Source organism: Phalangium opilio, unplaced genomic scaffold, assembly GCF_054372755.1.
Source record: "Phalangium opilio isolate 3A_F unplaced genomic scaffold, DU_Popi_V2 ptg000075l_1, whole genome shotgun sequence".
Classification (NCBI taxonomy): domain Eukaryota; kingdom Metazoa; phylum Arthropoda; class Arachnida; order Opiliones; family Phalangiidae; genus Phalangium; species Phalangium opilio.
This window is the reverse complement of record NW_028324184.1, coordinates 403450-425456: the sequence shown is the minus strand read 5'-3', so window position 1 is coordinate 425456 and position 22007 is coordinate 403450. Positions and strand designations below refer to the sequence as shown.

The 22007-nt window shown below is 37.5% G+C and overlaps 4 protein-coding genes across 11 annotated transcripts in view; 2 read left to right on the top strand and 2 right to left on the bottom strand.

Moving 5' to 3' along the window:
* Hipk (Homeodomain interacting protein kinase) overlaps nucleotides 1-12317 on the bottom strand; it is a 76903-nt gene extending 64586 nt beyond the window's left edge. The window contains exon 1 of one of the 3 annotated variants that reach the window (XM_089844171.1): nucleotides 12299-12317. The gene's annotated coding sequence lies outside the window, so the exon portion shown is untranslated. Of the gene's footprint in view, nucleotides 1-8660; nucleotides 9072-10592; nucleotides 10953-12298 lie in introns of those variants that run through there. The other 2 variants (XM_089844170.1, XM_089844169.1) reach the window with 2 other exon arrangements.
* A 2286-nt stretch (nucleotides 12318-14603) lies between these two features.
* LOC149658579 (uncharacterized) lies at nucleotides 14604-16300 on the top strand. The gene has a single exon (XM_089844159.1). It carries the CDS (start codon nucleotides 14604-14606, stop codon nucleotides 15426-15428), a length of 825 nt encoding a protein of 274 aa, XP_089700285.1. The 3' UTR covers nucleotides 15429-16300.
* LOC149658578 (NAD-dependent protein deacetylase sirtuin-3, mitochondrial-like) lies at nucleotides 15424-17297 on the bottom strand. 3 transcript variants are annotated; one of them, XR_016369849.1, is made up of 6 exons: nucleotides 17043-17297; nucleotides 16746-16978; nucleotides 16555-16655; nucleotides 16328-16489; nucleotides 16151-16279; nucleotides 15424-16072 (listed from the first exon to the last, which is right to left on the bottom strand). XR_016369849.1 is itself a non-coding variant. In XM_089844156.1 (6 exons), exons 1-6 carry the CDS (start codon nucleotides 17231-17233, stop codon nucleotides 15993-15995), a joined length of 882 nt encoding a protein of 293 aa, XP_089700282.1. In that variant the 5' UTR covers nucleotides 17234-17297; the 3' UTR covers nucleotides 15424-15992. The 3 variants fall into 3 exon arrangements, 2 of the variants coding, with proteins under 2 accessions (XP_089700282.1, XP_089700283.1); XM_089844156.1 differs by having other exon boundaries at nucleotides 16151-16265; XM_089844157.1 differs by having other exon boundaries at nucleotides 15424-16279.
* Nucleotides 17298-17512: 215 nt separating this feature from the next.
* Nucleotides 17513-19043, top strand: LOC149658577 (uncharacterized). 4 transcript variants are annotated; one of them, XM_089844163.1, is made up of 2 exons: nucleotides 17513-17857; nucleotides 18228-19043. In XM_089844163.1, exon 2 carries the CDS (start codon nucleotides 18540-18542, stop codon nucleotides 19023-19025), a length of 486 nt encoding a protein of 161 aa, XP_089700289.1. In that variant the 5' UTR covers nucleotides 17513-17857; nucleotides 18228-18539; the 3' UTR covers nucleotides 19026-19043. The 4 variants fall into 4 exon arrangements, with proteins under 4 accessions (XP_089700289.1, XP_089700286.1, XP_089700288.1 ...); XM_089844160.1 differs by having other exon boundaries at nucleotides 18225-19043; XM_089844162.1 differs by lacking the exon at nucleotides 17513-17857 and adding an exon at nucleotides 17872-18103.
* The last annotated feature ends 2964 nt before the right edge of the window (nucleotides 19044-22007 follow it).

Genomic DNA, 22007 nt, shown 5'->3' with positions numbered 1-22007 from the left:
TCTTTCCCGTACAAGTTTTGAAAGTGAAGTGGTAATAAAAGGTTTAAAATTGTAATCTCTCTTTTTTACTCAGCGGAGCCTCCCAGTTGTTTACCCAAAAAGATTCCTCTCGCGTGGGGTTGCGGTAAATTTCCATCTCGAGGTGAGGTCCGATGAACTCTCTTGCACGTGCGCTTATTTTTTAGCTACGGAAATTAACCTATTGAATTCTAGAGTTTAGATCTATTGAAAGGGTTTTTTGGGGGCTCAGCGAGGATAAAGAGGGACTATTCACAAAGTAAAGAAAATATTCAAAATATAAAGGTTTTCACAAAATGATTAATAATAGATAACAGTTTTTTTCTTGAAGGCAATTATAAATATTCATAAACAATGACACTAATAATTCCTCATCAACACAGACTAGGAGTATTGATACCAATTACACCAAGAGATCAGGCTGGCAAATTATAATCATAATTATCATGAAAAAAAAATAAATAATAATAAAATAAAATAAACACCAGACAAGTAAGAAATTAGTTTATAGTGTTAATGTTAACCTATAATAGCATACATTGCTTTCAGACTAGGAGTATTGATACCAATTACACCAAGAGATCAGGCTGGCAAATTATAATCATAATTATCATGAAAAAAAAAATAAATAATAATAATAAAATAAAATAAACACCAGACAAGTAAGTGTTCGACCCCCCCGTCAAACATTGGCCCCTTCGCACATTCCTTAAATAGTCTAAAAGACATTTATTCCGAAGATCGCTTTAGAAACTGAGAGAAAATTCGCAACACATACACACACAGACCACGTCTACTGGAGTAGAGATAGAGAGAGAAACAGAAAACGAATTCTAAGTCGAATCAAGATTATCAAGTCAATTTAACGATACCCAATGGACGTATAGTAACCAAAAGCTTTCCTCCAGGAGGAATTTCACCCATTCAAAGGGAAAGAGAGGCACTTAACTAAAATATCCTCATCCACAGAGTAAATTCAGACAGTCACTTGGTTGGCAGCCCCCTTTTATGTTTAACGTTGTCAAAAGTGCATGGTAACTGCCAACGAACGCTCTTTTAAAACCTAAACTTTAAAGACTGCGGAGAACTGAACTAACTCTCTAGCAAAGGAGGAAAATGCCACTTTTAACTTTTATGAATTTTTAATTATTTACGATTTAAGATCTTTATGTTTAAAACTGAAAACAGTAATAACGTGCCTGGAAGAAGGGGAAACGGAGGGTTATAACTGTTTTCCTTTCAAAAAGTTTTTTTTTCGAGAATTAAAGATATACTTAAATCATTAAATTAATTACAAATCAATTCATTTACGATTTAAACTGAAAACAGTTTAATTAATTACGTGGAAGGGGTAAGAAGGATGAACTCAATTTATTATAGAATTAAAGAGGTGCATTAGCATTTAAGTTAATTTCACATTTTGTTTTCGCAAGTTTGATTTATTTCGAATTTATTTTTAATTTCTCGTATAGGTAATATGGAATACTTGGGATGAGTTTAAGTATCCCTTTTTGTAAGCGGGGCGTTGGTTAGTTATTACAGGCAGCAAATAACTACTCTAGGAAAGAAAATATGACCGCGCTTCTAGATTTTCTCTTCTGTTGAATATCAATTTTCGAAATTTCCTCTGCATGGGCCGCCTATAGCAAGCTTACGCGATCTGACAGTTGTATCGTAAAGGTTTCTGACATAGTTCTTAAGGAATATTAGAGGAATTTCAAGGGAATATGTGTGTATTGCAAAGGAGAGCGCCGCGTAGAAAAGTTAGAGAGTCGGGATTTTCTAAAAAAATAATATTCCCTAATAAAATTGCCTAAACTTTTTTATTCAAAACTAAAATCACTGTGTATTAAAATTCGCTTCGTTTGACGCCTTGAAAATCAAGTTCCCGCAACGTGTTTATGTTCAATTTATTTCTAGCCAATGTAATTAGAGAAAACATTCGTGCAAGCGCCTTTGAGTTTAAAAACAACAAAATCGCAAAGTTTCAAATAGCGTGTTAGTGTTTCCCCCTCCAACTATTTAGTTTTCAAACAAAGCAAACAACTCTAAAGCAACAGACGATACTATAAAGGAGCAAACTTTTCCTTACAATTTTGGTTTGTAAAATATGTACAGGGTGTTTCTGATAAGTCAAAAAATTTTCCAGAAAAATATTTTACAACAGGGCAAACTAATTTACCATGTATCTCCTATTTTCCTATACTAAAATAGCCTTGGTATTATGGTAGATAGGGGGGGCCATCGTTTCAGACTTATCTAGAAATTAGGAAAACACTATTGTTCTAAAGTAAGAATAGACTGAATACGCCCGCTATATATATATTCGAGGGGTCGGATATAAAGAATAGTAAGTAAAAAAAATAGTAAGTAGCGAGCGTAAATCGAACCTAAAATATTGGATAGACTTCGCAATATTTCCCTAAATTTCCCAATAAAAAAGTAATTAATCTCTTTAGTACAGTCAATGGTACAGCGATTACGCAAAGTCAGTGGCCCCTGGGATTGAAACTTTTACATTATGAAGTAATTTATCTATCAAAACCTTACAGTAATGGTGATAAAATTAGAAATTTGGTGATTCCACGAAGTGTCCAAACCCTCTATAATAGAGATATATACATGTAACGTGTTATGGGAAATAGGGGGTATACAGAACCGTGTTTAAATCCATTTTCTTTTATAGACAATAGAAATGGGACCCCACCCGCCCGTTCTATTCTATTCTATTCTTTTAGCGGCCCTTCCTTGGTTTGGTTATATATCCTATCCTCGCGCACCTCAATTCCTCCTCGCCTCTCTCGGTCCTCCCTCATTAAATCGAATAATACACGAGGAAAGCTCAAGACAGAGCGACAGAGAGAGGAGAATTGCCACGCAGTTGTCCAGGGCTAGCAGCTAGGATTTAAAGGGATTTCAAATAGAACTTTTGTTGTCCAGTGCGGAATTATCCTCGACCTCTTTACTAACTATACGCTGTTATTTATCTCTTTTCAAACCATCTTAAAAGGTACGGACAAATAAGAGTACCACAGATGATACGAAACGTAGGTTTCTATGGAGCCAAGAAGTGATATCTAGTTTATTAGGGAGAAGATATAAGATGCCGAAGTATTCGCGCGCCATAGTCCCAGTCCCCCTTTCAAAATACAAGGGGGGACGTAAAAGGAGCCCGGGCTATTTCGCCTCTCCTCAGTCGGAAAATACGTAATTTTCGTTGACGTGAGTTTTCAAGAACCAATGAGATGCTGGTTGTAATTTAGAGGCGGGGCTTAACTCCAGACAGGCTACGTTTGGACTGGAGATAAAGCTGGAAATGTGGCGAATTTATACCTTCTCCCAAATAAACTAGATATCACTTCTTGATGGAGCTATGAGAACAGGAAATTTTGGGATTAAAACGGTTACGGAATTAACTAAAACTAACGTAAATGAATCAATGATACGTCGCGTATTAAAATTAATTAACGATTTCCAATAGTGTTTCTGTTACCCCCCCCCCTTTATCCCTATCCGAAATATTAAAAGGAAAACTAAAACAATAACGAAAGTGTATTTTTCCCATGTGATAAATCGATTACGTAGACCTATATACTGTCACCACGCACACGATCGCTGAAAATATCAAAGGGTAACAATTCATTACTGTCTTTTGTCAAAAGGAAAGCCTGTCTACTACGGATGAGATGAAGCTGGCTGCTGGAGGCAAGGACAATCATTGTATCATCTCTCCCAACGCATTAGTAGAGAGAGAGGGGGATGAAATGGGGATCGCGATTCTAAAAATCCTTTAGGAACCAAAATCGAATAGAAGGATGATGATAATTGCGCCGTATCGAATCAGAGGAAGAAAGACAGTAGCAGCGGCAGCAGGCTTTGGAAAACGTATATATATATTCACAAAAATTGATCGATAATTTCGATTTTTAAAGCGAAAAGGTTGGGGGAGGGGATGAGAGGGGGGTCGGAAAATAAGGTCATTTTCGGGGCCAAAAGTGCCATTGGAAACTATGTTCCTTTTCAATATGTATATACATATTTCAATCCCATTTTCTGGTGTCCCCCCATCCCCATAACTCTATGTCTCTAACACTTTAACAAAACAAGAACACCAAGCTTGTAGGATCGTAGACGTGTGTCTGTATGCATGTTTGTTTGTGGAGGTCTTATACACGAATTACAATTAAATTCGGGGGTCTATTTACCGTCTTTGTTGTTCACATACCGTCCGGATGTATGTAGAGTATACCAAGTAGACGACAAAGTGGTATAATTTCTTTACGCTACAGAGAGCTAACAACTGGCTAGGTGGAAGAGATACTCTGACGTCACGCAGCCCCCTCTGGTTGGTATTTTTGCGCGTAGAATACTGTTGCCAACCATTAGGGGGGATGAAACTCCAGTAAGAGATAGAAGGGTGTGACGTTTCAGGGTCAGAACTGTTAGCTCCCTATACCACACGTAGCTATTCATATTACGTCATTGTAATTTTTCTTGTATATATTTTCGAAAACCTGGCAAAGACAGCGCGGGACGGGACGGGTTGAAATATATTTTATCCATCCATAACCGCCTAGTATAACCGAAGATTTATAGACGACCATTATAGAATCGGCTAATGGCAGTTTGGAGAGTTTGGTTTATATTAAATTCTAGGCATAAATGAAACGAGTGCCATTAGGACTATAGGGAAAATAACGCCATATTTATTATACGCCAATTATTTAAATTGCTCCCAAAACGAAACGAAACAAACACGGAACGCGTAAACAAAGAACTACGAACGCGAAATCGTAGAATATGATGCTAATTAACTGAAAACCTATAGAGTAAAACTTCATTTCGACTTTGGTATAGCGTATAAGGCTCATTATATCATCGTGAATTTACACTAGTCTACCAAGAATGTTTCGGGATATATCAGTAATTATAACCATCAAAACATACCAAATTTTCTCACTCTATTAATTAGCATCAGTTAACTAACCAAAACTGACGAATAATTAGCTTTTATTTAGTAGTATAGTAGTTACTTCAAACGTTCCTTTCGTTAATTATATTAGAGAAATTTCAGCTATATATTCATGGTAACACCAAGATAAACGAAAAGGCCAAGCAAAACCAAGCTAAGCCGCCTTGGGAAGCGGTGGTGGGATATTTTTCCCCAAATGTAAATGTAGTTAGTTAGCTTGGCTTTTATTATGTATATAAACTAATTAAAAGAAACCCTCTAAAGTATTCTTTTGAACAAACCCCGCTTAAATACAGCCTTCATAGGGAATGAAATACGTATTCTCCTTTTCTAAAAAAACACATGCACGGTTCGTACGTACGTGGTATCAAAAGCAAATAGATGGATGAGGAACAGAAAGTAAGGCTCTGAGATGGGACTGCATGGCAACCCTGAAGCGTATAGTTAAACTGTCTTTCCGTTTCTTAATTGGCCATATGTCTAATCAGCGCCACTAGCGGATGGTCTGAAAACTACTCCCATAGAGTCTACGTATATTTAAGAGGGTTTACAGAATTTCCGCCAGGTGGCTCGAACGCCGCGCCATCTGACGGAAATTCTGCAAACCCGCTTAAATATACCTAGACTCTATGGGAGTAGTTTTCAGACCATCCGCTAGTGGCGCTGATTAGACATATGGCCAATTAAATTTAAAGGGTCATCCCTAAATTACTCTGGATGCAATCTTAACTCGAAAACAATGGTCCTTAGGGCAAACAAAATGTCATAGATAGAAGTTATGACATTTTCAGAAACACCCTGTATAGCTAAGCATGAGACTGGTTTCTGTTTTGACTCCGGCTAGCCTAATGGTCGTATAACATTTCAAGTTAAAATCATCGCTAGCACTTTGCACGATTTTTGTAAAAAAAAACCAGAATAGACCAGAGAATAGACAGACCATTAGAGTTTAGAGCATGCTAGAAATTCCGGGAAACTTGAATTATCCCATTTAGTCATAGTTTGGCCAGCATAGCCATTGAAATCTTTAGGACCTAAACTTAACTGAAACGTGATACGCATGGTCAATCCGACAGTCTGACGGACAGTCTCTTTGACGTCACGTCACGTCTGAATCATCATCATCGTATAATGATTCAAACTTATAGCAAATTCGGTCCCTTAGTGCATGCCATTCTAGGAATGTTATAGCATGTGACTAGGAGGATTTATACATTTACACTGCAGGAGGCCGGGGTCGTTCTTGGACAAAGTGCAGTACCAAGTAGCTTGGTCTCCTAGTATAAATGGTACCAGAAGTGAGATGAGACTAGAAGTGAAGGGCTCTAGCATTGGTAATGGATCCTGGCATTAGTGAACAAATTTGAGGATTTTACGCCGCTTCAATCGCGCCTACGCTAGAGAGAAAAAAATTGGTCGAGTTCCAAAAAAATTTCTTACCCCCTTCCCCTCAACCTAAAGCGGCGGAACACGGACGCGAGTGCTTGAATCTAGTTCGGCCGTCTACCACCGCGAGCGTCTCACGTTTTGGAGGGGAAATTCTGAGACCGCCACTAGAGGGCCAACCGTTGGTGTGTTATCAAGAATATTCACTTTCGTCGAGTGAAGAATTTGGTTAGCTCAGTACTTCTAGTCTCATCTCACTTCTGATGGTACGCATCTTCCTAGTCTGAAAACTATGTATAGGAAACTCGATTTGAAAGATATAAGGATCAAATTTTATCATAAAATAAAGTTTCAAGCGACCATTAATTCCGTTTTCGATATTACCCGAGTTATTCCTTAATATCTTTCGGTGGGATATAGGCCTATTTATTTCAAAGGCCCACCAGCATCCATATCCCTTGGTTCATTTATTGAAAAATACAGGAATTTTGGGGGAAAAATGGCTTCTTTTTAGACCGGGCTAAAATGAGGGGCGTAGGGGGGCGGGGGGTTTAAAGGGAAATTTGGAATTTGCGATTCAAATAGGCAAAGCATTTAATGGATTCTGTCGTTTTGAAAAGATTTCTAAGCTGCAGTGTGGCATGGGGAAAATTTGGGAAAGCGACGCGGGGCGGTAGGCGGATAAAGACAGGGGACGAATTTTTAATAGGAAAAGGTTTTCTATATATCCAGTCCACGAATGTGTGTGTGTTGTATGGGAGAGATTGCCAGCGATATAACGGAAGTATATTAAATTGTGGTTATAATAACTATAATGAAGAAAGATTATGATAATATGGTCTTTGACAGGTAATTGTTCGACCCCTCGCGAACAATTCACCAACAATAAATCTAAACAGACGTTATCTCTCACTTCAGGGTTCATACAACTTTTGGAAAACATATTTCCCTGAGATTTCCAGGGTTTTCCCCATTTACTTCCCTGAATTTTCCAGGTTTTTCCGGTATATGGAGTATCCTATGAAGCAAATGTTAACGGAAGGAGGGGGGGGGGCAAATATGACTATAACATAATAAAAGGACATCCCCGTATCTCTAGTAGAACCAGAGTTACGAGCCTCCAAAGTTGGGTGTAATGTTAATCCTAAGGAGGGTATGTTTATGAACATTTTGCTTAATTACTCGGCCCCTGTTTGACGCAAATTTCCCTGGATTTTACTAAAAATTCGAAATTTCCCTGAGGTTTTTGTCAACTATTTATTTCCCTGATTTTTCCAGGTTTGTATGAACCCTGCACTTTGACCTTCCCATCTCTCGGAACCGTCTATAGAGGCTATAAGGAACGAACGAACTACATATTGAAGTACATATATATAAAATTCGCTGATAACTTTAGGTTTAATCTATTAAATCTCTTTCGGCGTTTTATCCTATCGTATATAATAAAAGGGGTTTCATTAAAACTTGAAATGGAAATTCATTTAATTCAAGATTCCGCGTATAATGACATAAGGCGGGAAAACAGGAAAATTGAAGAAGGCGTGGTTTAAATCATTAAATACAGTTGGATATGGTGATTTTTTTATTTTAAAGAACCAACGTACCTATCAAAACAAGTATAAAGACAATAGGAGTCGTAAAAGTGTTTTCAGTATTAATTACGGTATCAGCAGTTAAGTCTATTCTCGTCGTTATAAAATGTATAGTCACGAGCTAAAGCTGCCAATACGCGTACAGAGGAAACTGTAGTCGCATTGTAAATGTTAAAAGCCAAACAAAATCTCGCCATAAGGAAAATACTTTATTATAAGATGACCTAACCCTTCTACTCCCTGTGATAAACATTATAAATTTCCTCGATTTTTCCCATTCCATTTAGATTTTGGTCTAACAGCAGCGGTACGCAGTCTAAAGTACCAATATGTTGTGGCGCAATATAAGCTTGAAGCTGCTGTTAGCCTAAAACATTCCACCCTTCTTCTTTTTTTCTAAGAAGTCTCTAAAACCCCGAGATAATTAAGGGCTGGTAATTAACGCGTTTTTCACGTAACTACGGCGCGGGAGATTAAGGTACCACCCTCCATAGAAGGAGAGAAAAAAAAACTACCCTTAAAATATTACAGTATCAGCAAAATATCTTTGAATATACCGGTGTACGTTTAAAGCATTGTAGTTAATTAAAACCGTGGCTTCAGTGGTCCAACTTCAAAGTCGCGACTACCAATTTGTCATCATTAGGCTTAGGAAAAATCCGTGGATAAAAATAAGATATCTTAAAACTCACCACATCCAGATTCCATAGGCACTCCGAGAGTCGCAAAAATAAGCTGGTATCCAGTATGTCATTCGTGTTTGACACCTTTTAAAAATTTGAACCACACCACAAACAAATCTCCTCAACCAACACGCGCGATCTTAACGAGTACCGGCTCAAATTCTTGCAAAAAACTTCTCTCACTTATTTCTAAAGTTATTGAAACGAAATTCACCACCGACTGATGTATACTCCACAAAACGAGGCTTAACGCTGGCTTTTCAACACGTCATTTGAGCAAATTTTAAATTTAAACTCTTTAAAAATGGTTGATTTAAAATCCTCCTTGTTTTTTTTTCTTTTGCTCCGATGGGTGTAATGTCACGGAACCTTCCAGTACGCATTCACGGGAGGATACCAATATGCCGAATGAGGAAAACGCGTTTGTGGCAAAATGCGCGCCACGGGAAAACCGGGTACAAGAGGGGGAAAGAAATGGATACGTAGTCTCTTTCCCCCATTTAGCCTCAACTCCAGGCTTTGATTACCGTGAACGGTACCAGATGTCAGGAGCAGACGGGGAATTTCCTATTTACCCCCCCCCCTATTTCACTAAAATCAGTGCAGGGGGCATTCACAAAACTAAACACTTATTGTTTTGGTAAATACCGAGATTTGTTTGTGGCGAAAATTGCTTTCCAAGTTGGTGACCACTAGCCGTGTTAAGGGTAAATTATGAAACCCATATTTCCTTAGTTAAAACTTTTATTTTATCATAAGTGTGCGGCAGGGTTGACAGTTTTACAGGCGTTTCGTATTTAAGACACAAAATGTAATTATTCATGATTTTTTAATTATGCTGTTATTTTCACGTCGCCTGCATACATTTCCTTAATATTCCCAGTTTTTAAACGTGCACCCTTGCAGAAGACAACGGTTCTTGGCACTAATAAGATGCTGGATAACACAGGCTAACACGAAATTGAACTTATTCATAGAAATCAGGAGAGATCATTTCCTTGGCTACTGATTACGCAATACAACTTTTTGTTATTTTTTTCCTTTAATGCGTGGGTATGATATTAGCCCCCCCCCTGCTTTAGAAGTCGGAAATGGAGGCGATCGTCTAGACGTTACGCGATTGGCTGACGGTCGGCGCGCAACTTTTATCTCGCTCTACCAGTCCTAAGCTGTAACTCCCAGACCCTCTTCTTCGACAGGCTAGAGAGCAAACCCCTCTTCCCCCCAGTTTAGCGCGGTTAATGCCTAAAACTTCAATCGCCAGGGTTACTGTGTAATAAATCCACCCCCGTTACGTTGCCAGCGACTAATAACAATGAGCTGACGCGTCACAAGTTTCCTAGTAATGAATGATATTTGCCAGGATGATGATATCAGTGACAGGCCTAATCCTAGTGATGTCCTCAAAAAAATATATTGCATTGGATATTATTCAATTCACATCCCTTATCTTCATTATTAGACAAGATCTAAATCAAATTAAATTTATGTACATTTGAAAAACTAACGCAATGTGTGTCGTAGTTTGTACCAAACTTGGTTATATTTCGTAAGGATAGGACCAATATGGAAGGAACCTAAAGGCATATTTTGTAACCCAAACAACCAAACATGAACTGAAACTCACGTACCAGTTTCTAACGTTTTTTTTTATTAAAAATTCCGAGTTTCTTAGAGTTAAATGTCGTATCTTGTCTTTCGTAATTTTTAACGTTTCGGGTGAAGGGACACGGAGAAAATTAGCCCCGTATTTCCCGTAAGCCCTACTTTTCGCTCGCTAAGCCTTTGCTATCTATTAAGGTGAACTTAAGCCCAGGATAGCAGACTTCGAGATCGGGTCACGTTAATTTAAAACCCTCAATGACGCTAATATTGACAACTTCGCGCTAAACATGACTGAAAACGCGCGATTAACACAAATTCAACGAAAATGCGCATTACCTTTCGTAAGAAACTCCCGCGTCAGCTCTGTTTTCATTCCATCGGAGTTGGAACAAAGGCAGGCTGCTGCAGTTGCCAAGGCCTACAGCGGTTGGGAAACTGTTCATTCGAAGGTTTCCTAGATTACGAACGCGCTTTTTTCATACGTTGTTGTCCCAGATCGCTCGCGAGGTTAATTGTTCGATTTTCGCGAATTATTTGATAGAAGTTTCTATTTAGTTCTTACTCGTATCGTTTGTTGCCGATTCATTTTAGTTTCCTTCGTTATTTTCAATCAAAATTAATGCTAAATTGCTTAAGCTAGCTTTCCCATCTCAGTACTCGCAACTGTTGCACGGGGACAGAGCCTAACCGGAAGTTCTACTTCGTAATGTGACCTAAAAAAACTAAATAGCACGGTTCATTGTTGGGGCTCGTGACGACATCTAGTTATAAGCCTATTTTATGAATGTGGAGATAATTACTGAGCCTATTTCAAATTATTCGAGGTTAAATAAAGTAACCAACTTGCAAGATGTAATTGTGGCGAAAAAAAAACTAAAGCTCTAGAGGGTTAAGTGGTGGGCTGGTATAGTTTATTCCTAGAAGCAGAAGTAAATAGGGGGAAGTACGTTTCTCCAGCTTTAGCTAGTGTAAGGCGTCCCTTTATTGTAAAATCACGCTTTGCGGCCCAAAATTTGAATTCGTCCAATGAGAGTGAGGCAACTTATCCAGGGAAATTTTCTATCATGCGCCACCACTCGGTCATAAAGTTCACTATTCAGGCTATTTGTGTTGTAAGCTTAGGCAGAGGCTTAAGTTCATTTTAAAATTTTACGCATCTGATCATTCTGATTCTAATCACATCTAAATTAATATAACCAGTAAATATTTAGTTTTATTATTCTATTTTTTATTTAGAAAACATACAGTTATTATTAAAAATGTACTAAAACAGGATATCAGGCCGAATAAAATTTTACGCTGTTTTACTAGGGCAAGGCACAAGGTTCTTATAGTCGACTCCGTACTCCCGGTCCCGGTCCGTAGCTACAGAGCGAAGGTACGGAGCCGACTTGACTCAGGAGCAGAGGAAAAGAAAATAGTTTCGGGGAAATGTATTCATCCGCGAGTTCCCGCCAAAAACGCGGTTGCGGAAAGGCGCGAAAAATACCATAACTCGACGCCTCTCGAAACCCCCTTTGATACGTACTTCCCCCTATTTACTTCTGCTAGAAGGCACTGCTGACGGGTAAATTTAATAGTCTTATAGTATGGCTTGATCAACTTGTTCGAAAGTACGAGAAGCGTCACTATTTACGTCACGCACACATTCCCAACTTTATGAACGACCCCGTAAACAGACCCGAACCCAAACCCATAGAGTGTCGCTCTCTGTTGGTTGAAAAATGAAGCTTACAAGTTGATATTTTCCCGCGCTACGTTCTGTCATTGTCATTGGATGATGGGAGTAGACCAATTTCCTTCGCTTGACCTAAAACCGCAGCGCGCGCGAATTCACAAGCCTACTCTAAAACTAAGCTCGCAAGTATGCTTAAATAACTTATCTAAATCCGCAAACATGCTTAAATAACTTATCTAAATCCGCAAACATGCTTAAATAACTTATCTAAATCCGACAAACATGCTTAAATAAATGATCTAAATCCGCAAACATGCTTAAATAACTTATCTAAATCCGACAAAATATTTAAAGAAAAACTCACCTAAACTAATCCAAGTCATGTTATTGATGGTGAGAAGTAATTCCAGTTCAGCGACAACGGGTTAGTTAACCGAGAGAAGACGAAATCGATCACACACAAACACGCACATCTTTTTGATGATGGGGAAACGTATTCCATAAGGATAATTATACCGAATAATTGTCAAAAACGCGCACTAATAAACCATTAAACAGGTTCATTTGATTATCGTCTCTGTCCAAGCTTAACACTGACCGTGTTAACACCAGCAGCCTATGGAGCTATCTCAGTTGTGACGTCAATGCCTAGGTAAAATGTCTCCGGCTTAGCTTTGGCAGTGGGCGGCCATGTTTGGTAACGGTTTGGTTCTATGGGCAAATAGCGTGGGTGACGTCACACTAAAGCCCCTGAGATATCTCTATCAGTTCCACAATGAGCGTTTCACGACTGCTTGCACCCGTCGGCCCGGCTTGTCGGCTCAACGGAAGTTCCGGGAATCCGTTTGCGCGCGCGAATCCACCGTCGGGGCTTGTCGGCTCAACGGAAGTTCCGGGAATAGTTTACAGAGGATGCATGACAAAGTAGAACAATAAATCGTTTAACTTACAAAAACATTGCTGCTAGTTTCAAGCCTCATCATCTAACGTCATAATTCCATAATTAAAATGAGCTAATTACCTAATTGTTTAATAATTAAAACTAAAAACAGACCGGAACGAGACTACGCGTTTATATCCTTCGTTTTCATGTAACAATATTACGGGAAATAAGCAAACATATCCTATGATAAAAACGCCCTACGTGAACCATTCTATCATTTTGTTTCTAAACTCTATAAATACTTGTAAAACTTCAAAAGGATACCGACGCCATACTTTTCAAAACTTACAACTTCTTTCATCCCGCCCGACTCTGCGACCCTCCAGACACAGCAGGTCTCAACTTCAAAGGCCCGTTTACGTCACGTGGTAAAGGAGCTCGGTTACCATGGCGACCAACTTTTTGTAATACATGGGCTCTATGGAGGTGGCTGGTTATAAAGTGTCCAAAAAGTGGCTTTTTCCCCCCTGTTTCATACCCTCCCAAGAAAAATAATTTTCAGAAACACCATAATATTTTTGTTGGCGCATGCGTATAACACTTTGTAATGAAGATGGGGATTAGGGGGATGAACTTTTACGGGGCAAAACTTTGGAAGAGGGAACTATTATGAAGGGGGAGTGAAAAAATTCAGAAACTTTATAAAGACAAAGGCATCCAGAGAAGGGGGATGAAACTTTGTGAGACCGAAGCTAAAGGTACGTTCACAAAGGCGCTTTTTCCTGAAGCTGATTGCCGAGAGCGTAGGCTGAATCTAGTGTCTGCTTCTCGCGTGACCGTTCACAAAGCCGCTTAAGCGGTATTGGGAGTGGCGTACGCCGGTTGCTGAGGCTGATTGATGGAGTCCGCTTCGATCTGTTGAGGATAGATATATTCGAGAAAACGCTCTTGCCCCTCCCCATCGTGCAGACGAATTTTAACCTCTTGCAGACTATTTTAGGCATTCTGATAAATTTCGTGTGGCACTTTTGCAATAAACATAACGAATTTGAAAGAGAAAAAAGAAATTGACACAGCCTTGAAAGCCGATCTACGGCTTAAAGATATCCAAAAAAAGGAAAACCTAATTGAAATCGTGAAACGAAGAGATGTGATTTGGAATAAATTTGCGAAGAAGCACAGATCCTATATTCCCTCAGTCTCGGCCTCTCGGGCTTCAACGGCTAAAGGAAAAGAAATCGCGGGAAATTTCAAATTTCTAAGCTTCCTTCTCAACCACCAGAGGGCGATACGTTACGGGCGGTTCTCACTCTACTTTAAGGGGTCATTCATAAAGTATCGATAAAAATTATCATTTACGGTAGAGTGGGTAAATGATATTTACTTCTGATGCTACATAGTAAAATTTAAAGTTTTCTCGAAGAGCTACGCTTATTTCTACGCAAAGAGAATTAATTATTTAGAAGTTAAGCTTAAAAACAGTAGCTTTTTGAAAATAAATAGAAGGCACTGTTCGCGGAAAAAGTCAATAATCGGAAATTACGCAATAAAAATATAAATAAAAACAAATATGGATGCCAGTGAGTGCACTGCGGAAACATCTTGGAAATTCTGAGATTATAATATTAATTAAAGGTAATTAATTATCTTTTAATAAAAATACCTTCGTAAAATCCCATTGAAAATAATAATAAACCCTGGTATTAGGCAAATTAAGTCTCAACCTTCGGGAGAATTATAACCTGGACAGATTATATTAGCTAATCATTAAGAATAAGAAATCATCATGCCATCATTTACCTTAAGAAAAGACCAAGAGGGGGGTGAATTTTCAAAGAAGATGGATTCCATCTTTGGAAATCTTAATGCCTTGGAAATGAAACATCAAGAATGGGAGCAAACAAACTCCCAGGAAAATGAAAGTTACGTGAAATCAGATCCTATACTTGAAGAAACGGTAAACTCATCCCGATCAAGACAACAGTTGAGTCTAACAAATGATTTCAAGGCTCCTTTCCCAAATTCAACCGCGTTTAACCGTAAAAGAAACCACCAACAAGTAACCCCTTCATCCTCAAAATGGAATAAACCCGATTACCAAAAGAACCCTGACAAATGGACAAAGTACACGTTAGCCGATGTTTCTGACTATGAATTGTCTGATAAGTCCAACACCAATGCAGCTATGAGTTTCTTAGCTGAACGCAAGAAAATGAAGCTGGAGGAAGAAGCTAAAAATGAAAAGGTTCAATTTAACAAACCCATGTTTCGTAAACCAAAAAGAAATTTATCTAGCGCTTGTGGAAGCTCAATGGAAGACTCTGAAACTACTGAGAAAACGGAAGATCAAGATGAAGTTGAGAAAATGGATATTGCATCTGTAAGTGGACCTAAAAAGACAGTGGTAGTTATGCCAGAATATGTAATTGGTCAAGGTCCTCAAAAGAAACTGAAGAAAAAGGATAAACTCCGTAAAATCACTATCGAAGACAATGATATGGATGAGGATAAGACGGAAGATACGGAAAGCAATGAAGAACTGATAATAAAACCCAAAAAACCTATAATTTTATGTCATTTGGAAGATGAAAATGAAGATAGTGATAGCTAATTAAATAAATTATTCTTTTATTTTAATTATATTTGGTTTAAAACTTATTACAATTGAATTAAATAATATCTGTACATATATATACAGGGGTGTGCGAGTACTCGTTAAGTTCGAGTATCGAGCCGAGTACTAGACTCGATACTCGATAACAACAAATTGAGATACTCGAGACAGATTCGAGTAGCTTTTAAACATTTTAAATACTCGAGAAATACTCGAATCCGAGGCTTATAACTATAGCAGACGATGAGTTCATGAGCATTTATTTTGAAAATCACCTGTTCAATTTTTAATTGATCACTAACAATCTTTTTTAACTAGTTAGATATTAGATAATTGAACATCTTCGTTCGTTATTTTCAAGAAATTTACAAAATTGCTACTCGACAAGTCAATATTTGAGACTCGATAATTACTCGAAAGAACCAAAATTGACCTATCTAAATACTCGATACTCGAAAGTATTTTTGAGACTCGGCTCGATACTCGATAAGAAATTAGTTTTGATACTCGGACTCGGCTTGAAACCGAAAAAACGGGACTCACACACCACTGTAATATCATTTACTCCTGTAGTAATTTTTCCAAGTCTTTTTCCCATCCAAGGCGGCCTGTAATTTTGGTGATAATCTCTTCAATATCACCTGCATAATTTTGTAATATTGTAATCATTAATTATGCCTCGGAAATTTAATTTAATTTAATTAAACTAAATTAGTTACCAATTTCCACCACATCATTTTCCCTATAACCAACAGTTCCCGCCATTTCTTTGTTAATTAGTAATCTAGGTGTTCTTTTTTTGACTGTATCAGCTATACCCGCAAAGGGATGAACCTGTATGATAAATTCTATTAAAATTTATTAGAATAGTCGCCTTTTAATTAATTAAGTTTTACCACGAGTGAAGTTCCCATAATTATTAACAAATCAGCTATACTCATATCATCAATATGTAGGAAAAAATTATCAGGCAGCATTTCTCCAAAGAAAACTATGTTTGGTTTAATTACCCCACCACATTTTACGCATTGTGGTATTTTATCTTCAAATATGTCTTTCTGTGATTGGGTAATGTAGTTAGTTTTGAAATATTACTAAAATAATCAAATGTTTCTAGGCCTACTTTAATTTCTTCTGATAAGTAAGTTTTCCCGCAACTCATACACTTAGCAGTTGAAAATGATCCATGAGCCTCAACTAGTTTCTCTGAAGGGATACCAGCCACTGATTAATGATTAATGGGTAGTAAAATATAATTATTTAAAGTTAATTAGTAATAAATGATGATCATAATTAGGATTTATTTGACCTTACATCTTTCAAGCCCATCTATATTTTGAGTATACATTCTTAACAGCTTTTTTTTCTCGTGTAATAATCTGATGAAGTAATGGGCGCAATTGGGTTTGAAATTACCAGGATAGAGTTCTTTGGCAAGTGTGAAAAAAGGTTTTTTATTTATTCTGAAGTATTCAATATCAAAAATTGCTTCTGGGTATGGCAAGTCATATTTTTGTAGGTTATCGTATAAACCACTTTTTGGAGATCTGGTGTACGAATTAAGGTCTTGATTTCTTAGCAAATTAGATATTTTTTACTTAAATTAATTACCTAAAATCGGGAATTCCACTAGGGGTACTAATTCCAGCTCCAGCCATAACAACAACATTACTTTTTTCCTTTATATTAGAGACTACATCTTCTAATGTCATTTTAGAACTAATATACCGTTTAATCTGTTTATAATTAATCCTTCCATGGCGTAAATTACGCAAATTAAAGCTAATTAAAACTGGTATCATGTCAAATCGCTAAAAGTCAGTTTGGATTCAGATTTATCGACCCACACGTGTTTAATAAGCAGACGATAAGTCAGCTGTGCGCTTGAAATATTTACCCGCCAATTTTAGCTGGTCGAACTTCCCGGAGCTTTGATTAAAACGTGGCGGCAATTATTTTTAATGTAGAGAAATTATTGCTCACAGTTTGGCGTATGTGTAAGCGAGACTTAAAAATATGCCTTACGACTTGATATAACCAGAAGTGAGATGAGACTAGAAGTACTCATAGATATAATAAAACTCTAAAGGGTCTAGATCCACTTCGCTGGCTTAGGCTTAACGAAAAAACGCGGAAGGGGCAACGAGCAGACAGCCGCTATTTTCTGGGGGTAGCCGTATAAAACGCCATCTATCGGGGACAAATTAGCGGCCAAAATTGGAACTATCATAAGGAGTAGTGGCACTCTATGTTAACTCCCTATAGGGCATAATAAGTCAAACCCTCGGAGATGCCATTACTCCATTTTATACGAGCTAAGAGCGGAAAAACGTATTTTATAAATTTTACACCTGTAAAATCTTTTAAAAGACACTTGGAACTTGTATTTCTACTTACTTTCGAGGAAATACCACCGTTTTCTGAAGGTAAGAGTATTTTTTATACATTTATTAGTAATAAAAACATTTAAGGCGAGCTAAGCCTTGGTCTTGTAAAACACGGCAGATTAGTGATTAGCGTCGTTTTCAGCGTTGAAAAACGTTATTTTATCATGTTAAAAAAAACGTTAGCAACGTTTTAAGGTACTGATATTTAAATATCCGGACATTAAACTGTTACATATTCTTAAAATAAGAGTCGATAATGGTGCCCACCAAAACAAACTTTGTTAAGTGTGTGTCTCTATATTTAAAGGCATAAAACGAAATATAACATAAACGTTTTTATTTACTTATTTATGTAACAATCATGGCTTCAACTCATGTTTGCTGCGTTCAAACTGTGGGTGTAAAGAAGGTTTTCTTTCTTACCACAACTTTCCGAAAGAGACTGTCACTAGAAAGAAGTGGATTGATTCTATAACAACAGCTGATATCTCCAGTTTACGGATTTGTTCAAAACATTTTACAAAATCAGATTTCTTTCCCACCACTGGAAAGAGACTACGTAGAGCGCTCAAACCGTTCGCGATTCCATACTAATTTGGAGATCAAATTAATGTAACCGATGAAATTATCCCTAAACTGACTCTCCGTAATTTGACTCTCGGGCAACAATCTGAAGCATTAGAAGAAATGGGAGCGTTGTCCTTTGATAATGGATTGAAGCATGAACCCGCTGCTTTTTCAAATATTCAGGCAACACATCAATACCCAGTGTCACACCTCTGTGGGTTTGATTGTTAATCCACAATTTTGCTTCCTTGGGGCAAGCCCCGATCGCCTTATACTGGTTGAGGACCAGCTGTACTTAGTGGAGATCAAATGCCCTTACGCTATTTTCAAGAATAAAGAAACTATCAAAGGAAAAGCAGCTTCGGGTAACTTTCACCTTTACATTGACGAAGAAACGGATGAACTGGAACTGAGAAAAACTTCAGACGTCTATCATCAGATTCAGGGTCAGCTTTTCGTGTGTAACGTACCCGTATGCTTTTTGGCAGTATTTGTGCCACCCGATAACATCGAAATCTTGATGATAGTGAAAGACAACCAATTCATCAATGATACCTTGCTTCCAAAATTATCCACTAAATATTTCATTAGTCTCCTACCTCATTTTGCCATAGAAATGTTCGAAAAGCCTAAAAAATAAATTTTCCAAGTCACGAAAGTACAGCCTCTTTCATTCTATCATTCTATGTGCAACAGTGCAAATCTACATTATGGCCATGACCAAGGCTTAGCTCGCCTTAAATGTTTTTATTACTAATAAATGTATAAAAAAAGACTCTTACCTTCAGAAAACGGTGGTATTTCCTCGAAAGTAAGTAGAAATACAAGTCCCAAGTGTTTTTTAAAAGATTTTACAGGTGTAAAATTTATAAAATACGTTTTTCCGCTCTTAGCTCGTACAAAATTGAGTAATGGCATCTCCGAGTTTTTTACTTATTATGCCCTATAGGGCGTTAACATAGAGTGCCACTACTCTAAGCTCATCCTTTAATTTAGTTTCGAAAGTTACCGATAGATGGCGTTTTATACGGCTACCCCCAGAAAATAGCGGCTGTCTGCTCTTTGCCCCTTCCGCGTCGACCTCCCATTGAATTGTGTATCTACCCTTTTAATATATCTATGGAAGTACTGAGCTAACCAAATTCTTCACTCGGCGAAAGTGAATATTCTTGATAAACACACCACCGGTTGGCCCTCTAGTGGCGGTTTCAGAATTTCCCCTCCAAAACGTGAGACGCTCGCGGTGGTAGACGGCCGAACTAGATTCAAGCACCCGCGTCCGTGTTTCGCCGCTTTAGGTTGAGGGGAAGGGGGTAGGAAATTTTTTTGGAACTCGACCAATTTTTTTCTCTCTAGCGTAGGCGCGATTGAAGCGGCGTAAAATCCTCAAATTTGTTCACTAATGCCAGGATCTATTACCAATGCTAGACCCCTTCACTTCTAGTCTCATCTCACTTCTGATATAACGAGTAGCTGTTAAGAATATGGCATTGGGAGAGGTTTTATTATATAAACACTCGTTGAAATTAATCCCACTCTTTCATTTTAAATTATAACGCCGTATATCCCCTATCTCTATGCCAATTCTAACCGGCAATTGTCTATTGCCGCCTAAAAATATCTCCATTAATTCTTGCGCCCCAGCCAGTTCTATGGATAAAGTATATGATGTACAGCTAAATTTCCCAACTTCCAAGCCTTTATTCTTAAGATTGCTACACTCTTTGTCTTTTATTACGGCGGCAGAAATCTTCTTTGTATTCTTTCGTCTAGCAACTAACGTTACACTTTTAGAATACAAGCGTAACTCGGCAAAAAGAATGTAATAAGTAACGAATTGAATATTTAACTGATCAAGGCCCAGCCCAAACTGTCGTGGGTCGTAAATATTTGAAAAAAATATCACTGTGACGTCAATGAAAAGCTTATATTTCTTTCAAAACTCGCGCGGGTTTTTTTCAATTATTTATAAAATCATAAAATAGGAAGACAAAAAGGCTTATTGCTTATTGGAAGAGCTTGTTTTATTTGGAAAGTTAGGGTAACTAAATATTCCTAGGAGAATTGAGTATATTCGTGTTAGGCGTTGTAATTAAGGGCTGGGAAAGTCGACTGAAAGATAGAAATAAATAAGAATAGAACTTGCGGGATTCTTCAAGGACCAGCTCGAGTTGGCGCTCTAACTTCATCCCCAATGCTTTTATTTCCAAGAGTTTTTGGTTAATAGATAAGTTAAGAAACTTTCTCTCAAAGTACAGAAGAGATAATATTTAAAGAATAATTGCTGAATTTCTTAATACAGGATGTTCCAAAAAGGTTTGTAGTAGGACCGAAGTATAGGGGGAAGGGGGGAGTTCTATGGTCGATTTTGAGTCGAAAATGTTCTATGATATTTTGCCCTAATGGACCCCGTGTTCGAGTTATTAGCTCAATGTAGGCCTAGTTCGGTTATACCATATAGTTTATTGTTTTTAGGCAACAATAAATTCGATTAAACGAACCTTACTTACAAAAATCAATTTCTTAACCTATCTATGAACACGACGCTATAGGAAATAATTTATTATACTTAGAAAAGCCTGGAGTTAAGCTTTAATGGTAAAATAGGGGTGGGTTAGAGTGGTGAAGCTAGGGAGATTCGTGTTTCTACCATAAACATTAGGCTATGCAAGGGGTCATCCCTAAAACACTTGAAAACCGTGTCCCTTATAGCAAACAAAATGTCATAGATATAAGTTACATTTTCGACTCAAAATCGATTTCCGTAAGAACATGATCCCCCTTAATTTATGTCACCAGACTTACGCGAAACACCCTGTATATGTCAAAACACTCTGAAGTCAGTTTTCAACTTTTCTGGTTTCTTTCTCTCGTTAATTGTTAGCATTTTTAATTAATTATAATTAACCAATTTCAGTAGCATCGAGTAAAAAAATTAGTAAATTTAACTTGGCTATAGTACTATTTTTTCCCTGATTTGAAGAAAATTTAGACAAGGGCTTCAGGCGTAACAAAATTAAAAATTGCGGGGCATTGTTAAGGTTTTAAAGTTTTAGTTTGAGCAAAACCTAATTATAAAATAATTACGGAAAGGTTCTAATGATTAAAATTCCACGCAACGATCTCCAATCAGGCGAACGTATACTTTTGTTTTATACTCGCTTGGACAGATTTTTCCAGGTTTGCCAAACTTTTAATTAAAGATTGTAAGAAAGAGGGAGGGAGAGGTGTAAAGAAAAACCTTGTTCTTCGGCGTTGTCTCTTCTTTTACTTATCTTCCCAGAAGTAGATTAAACCAGAGTCATTAAACCAGAGTCATTAAACCAGAGTCATCAAACGCCAATTAACCTTTTTGGTATAATTATTCTCACAGGGTTAAGGCAAGGGAATGTAATGTTCGGATGTATTATAACACACTTTGGGTTTGTTTGTTAATAGGTTATGGAATTGTTTTTTTTAAATGTTAAAAGTGAATTACTGTTTGACCAATAATTTAGAATAGCTTAATTAGGTTTAGCTTTATACCTCATCAAGTGCAACCAGGCGATAAAGTTTTAAACAGCAAGCATCTTGGTTTGTTAAAGCTTTGGTGAAACTGTTTAGAATACCCAAGTTTGAAATC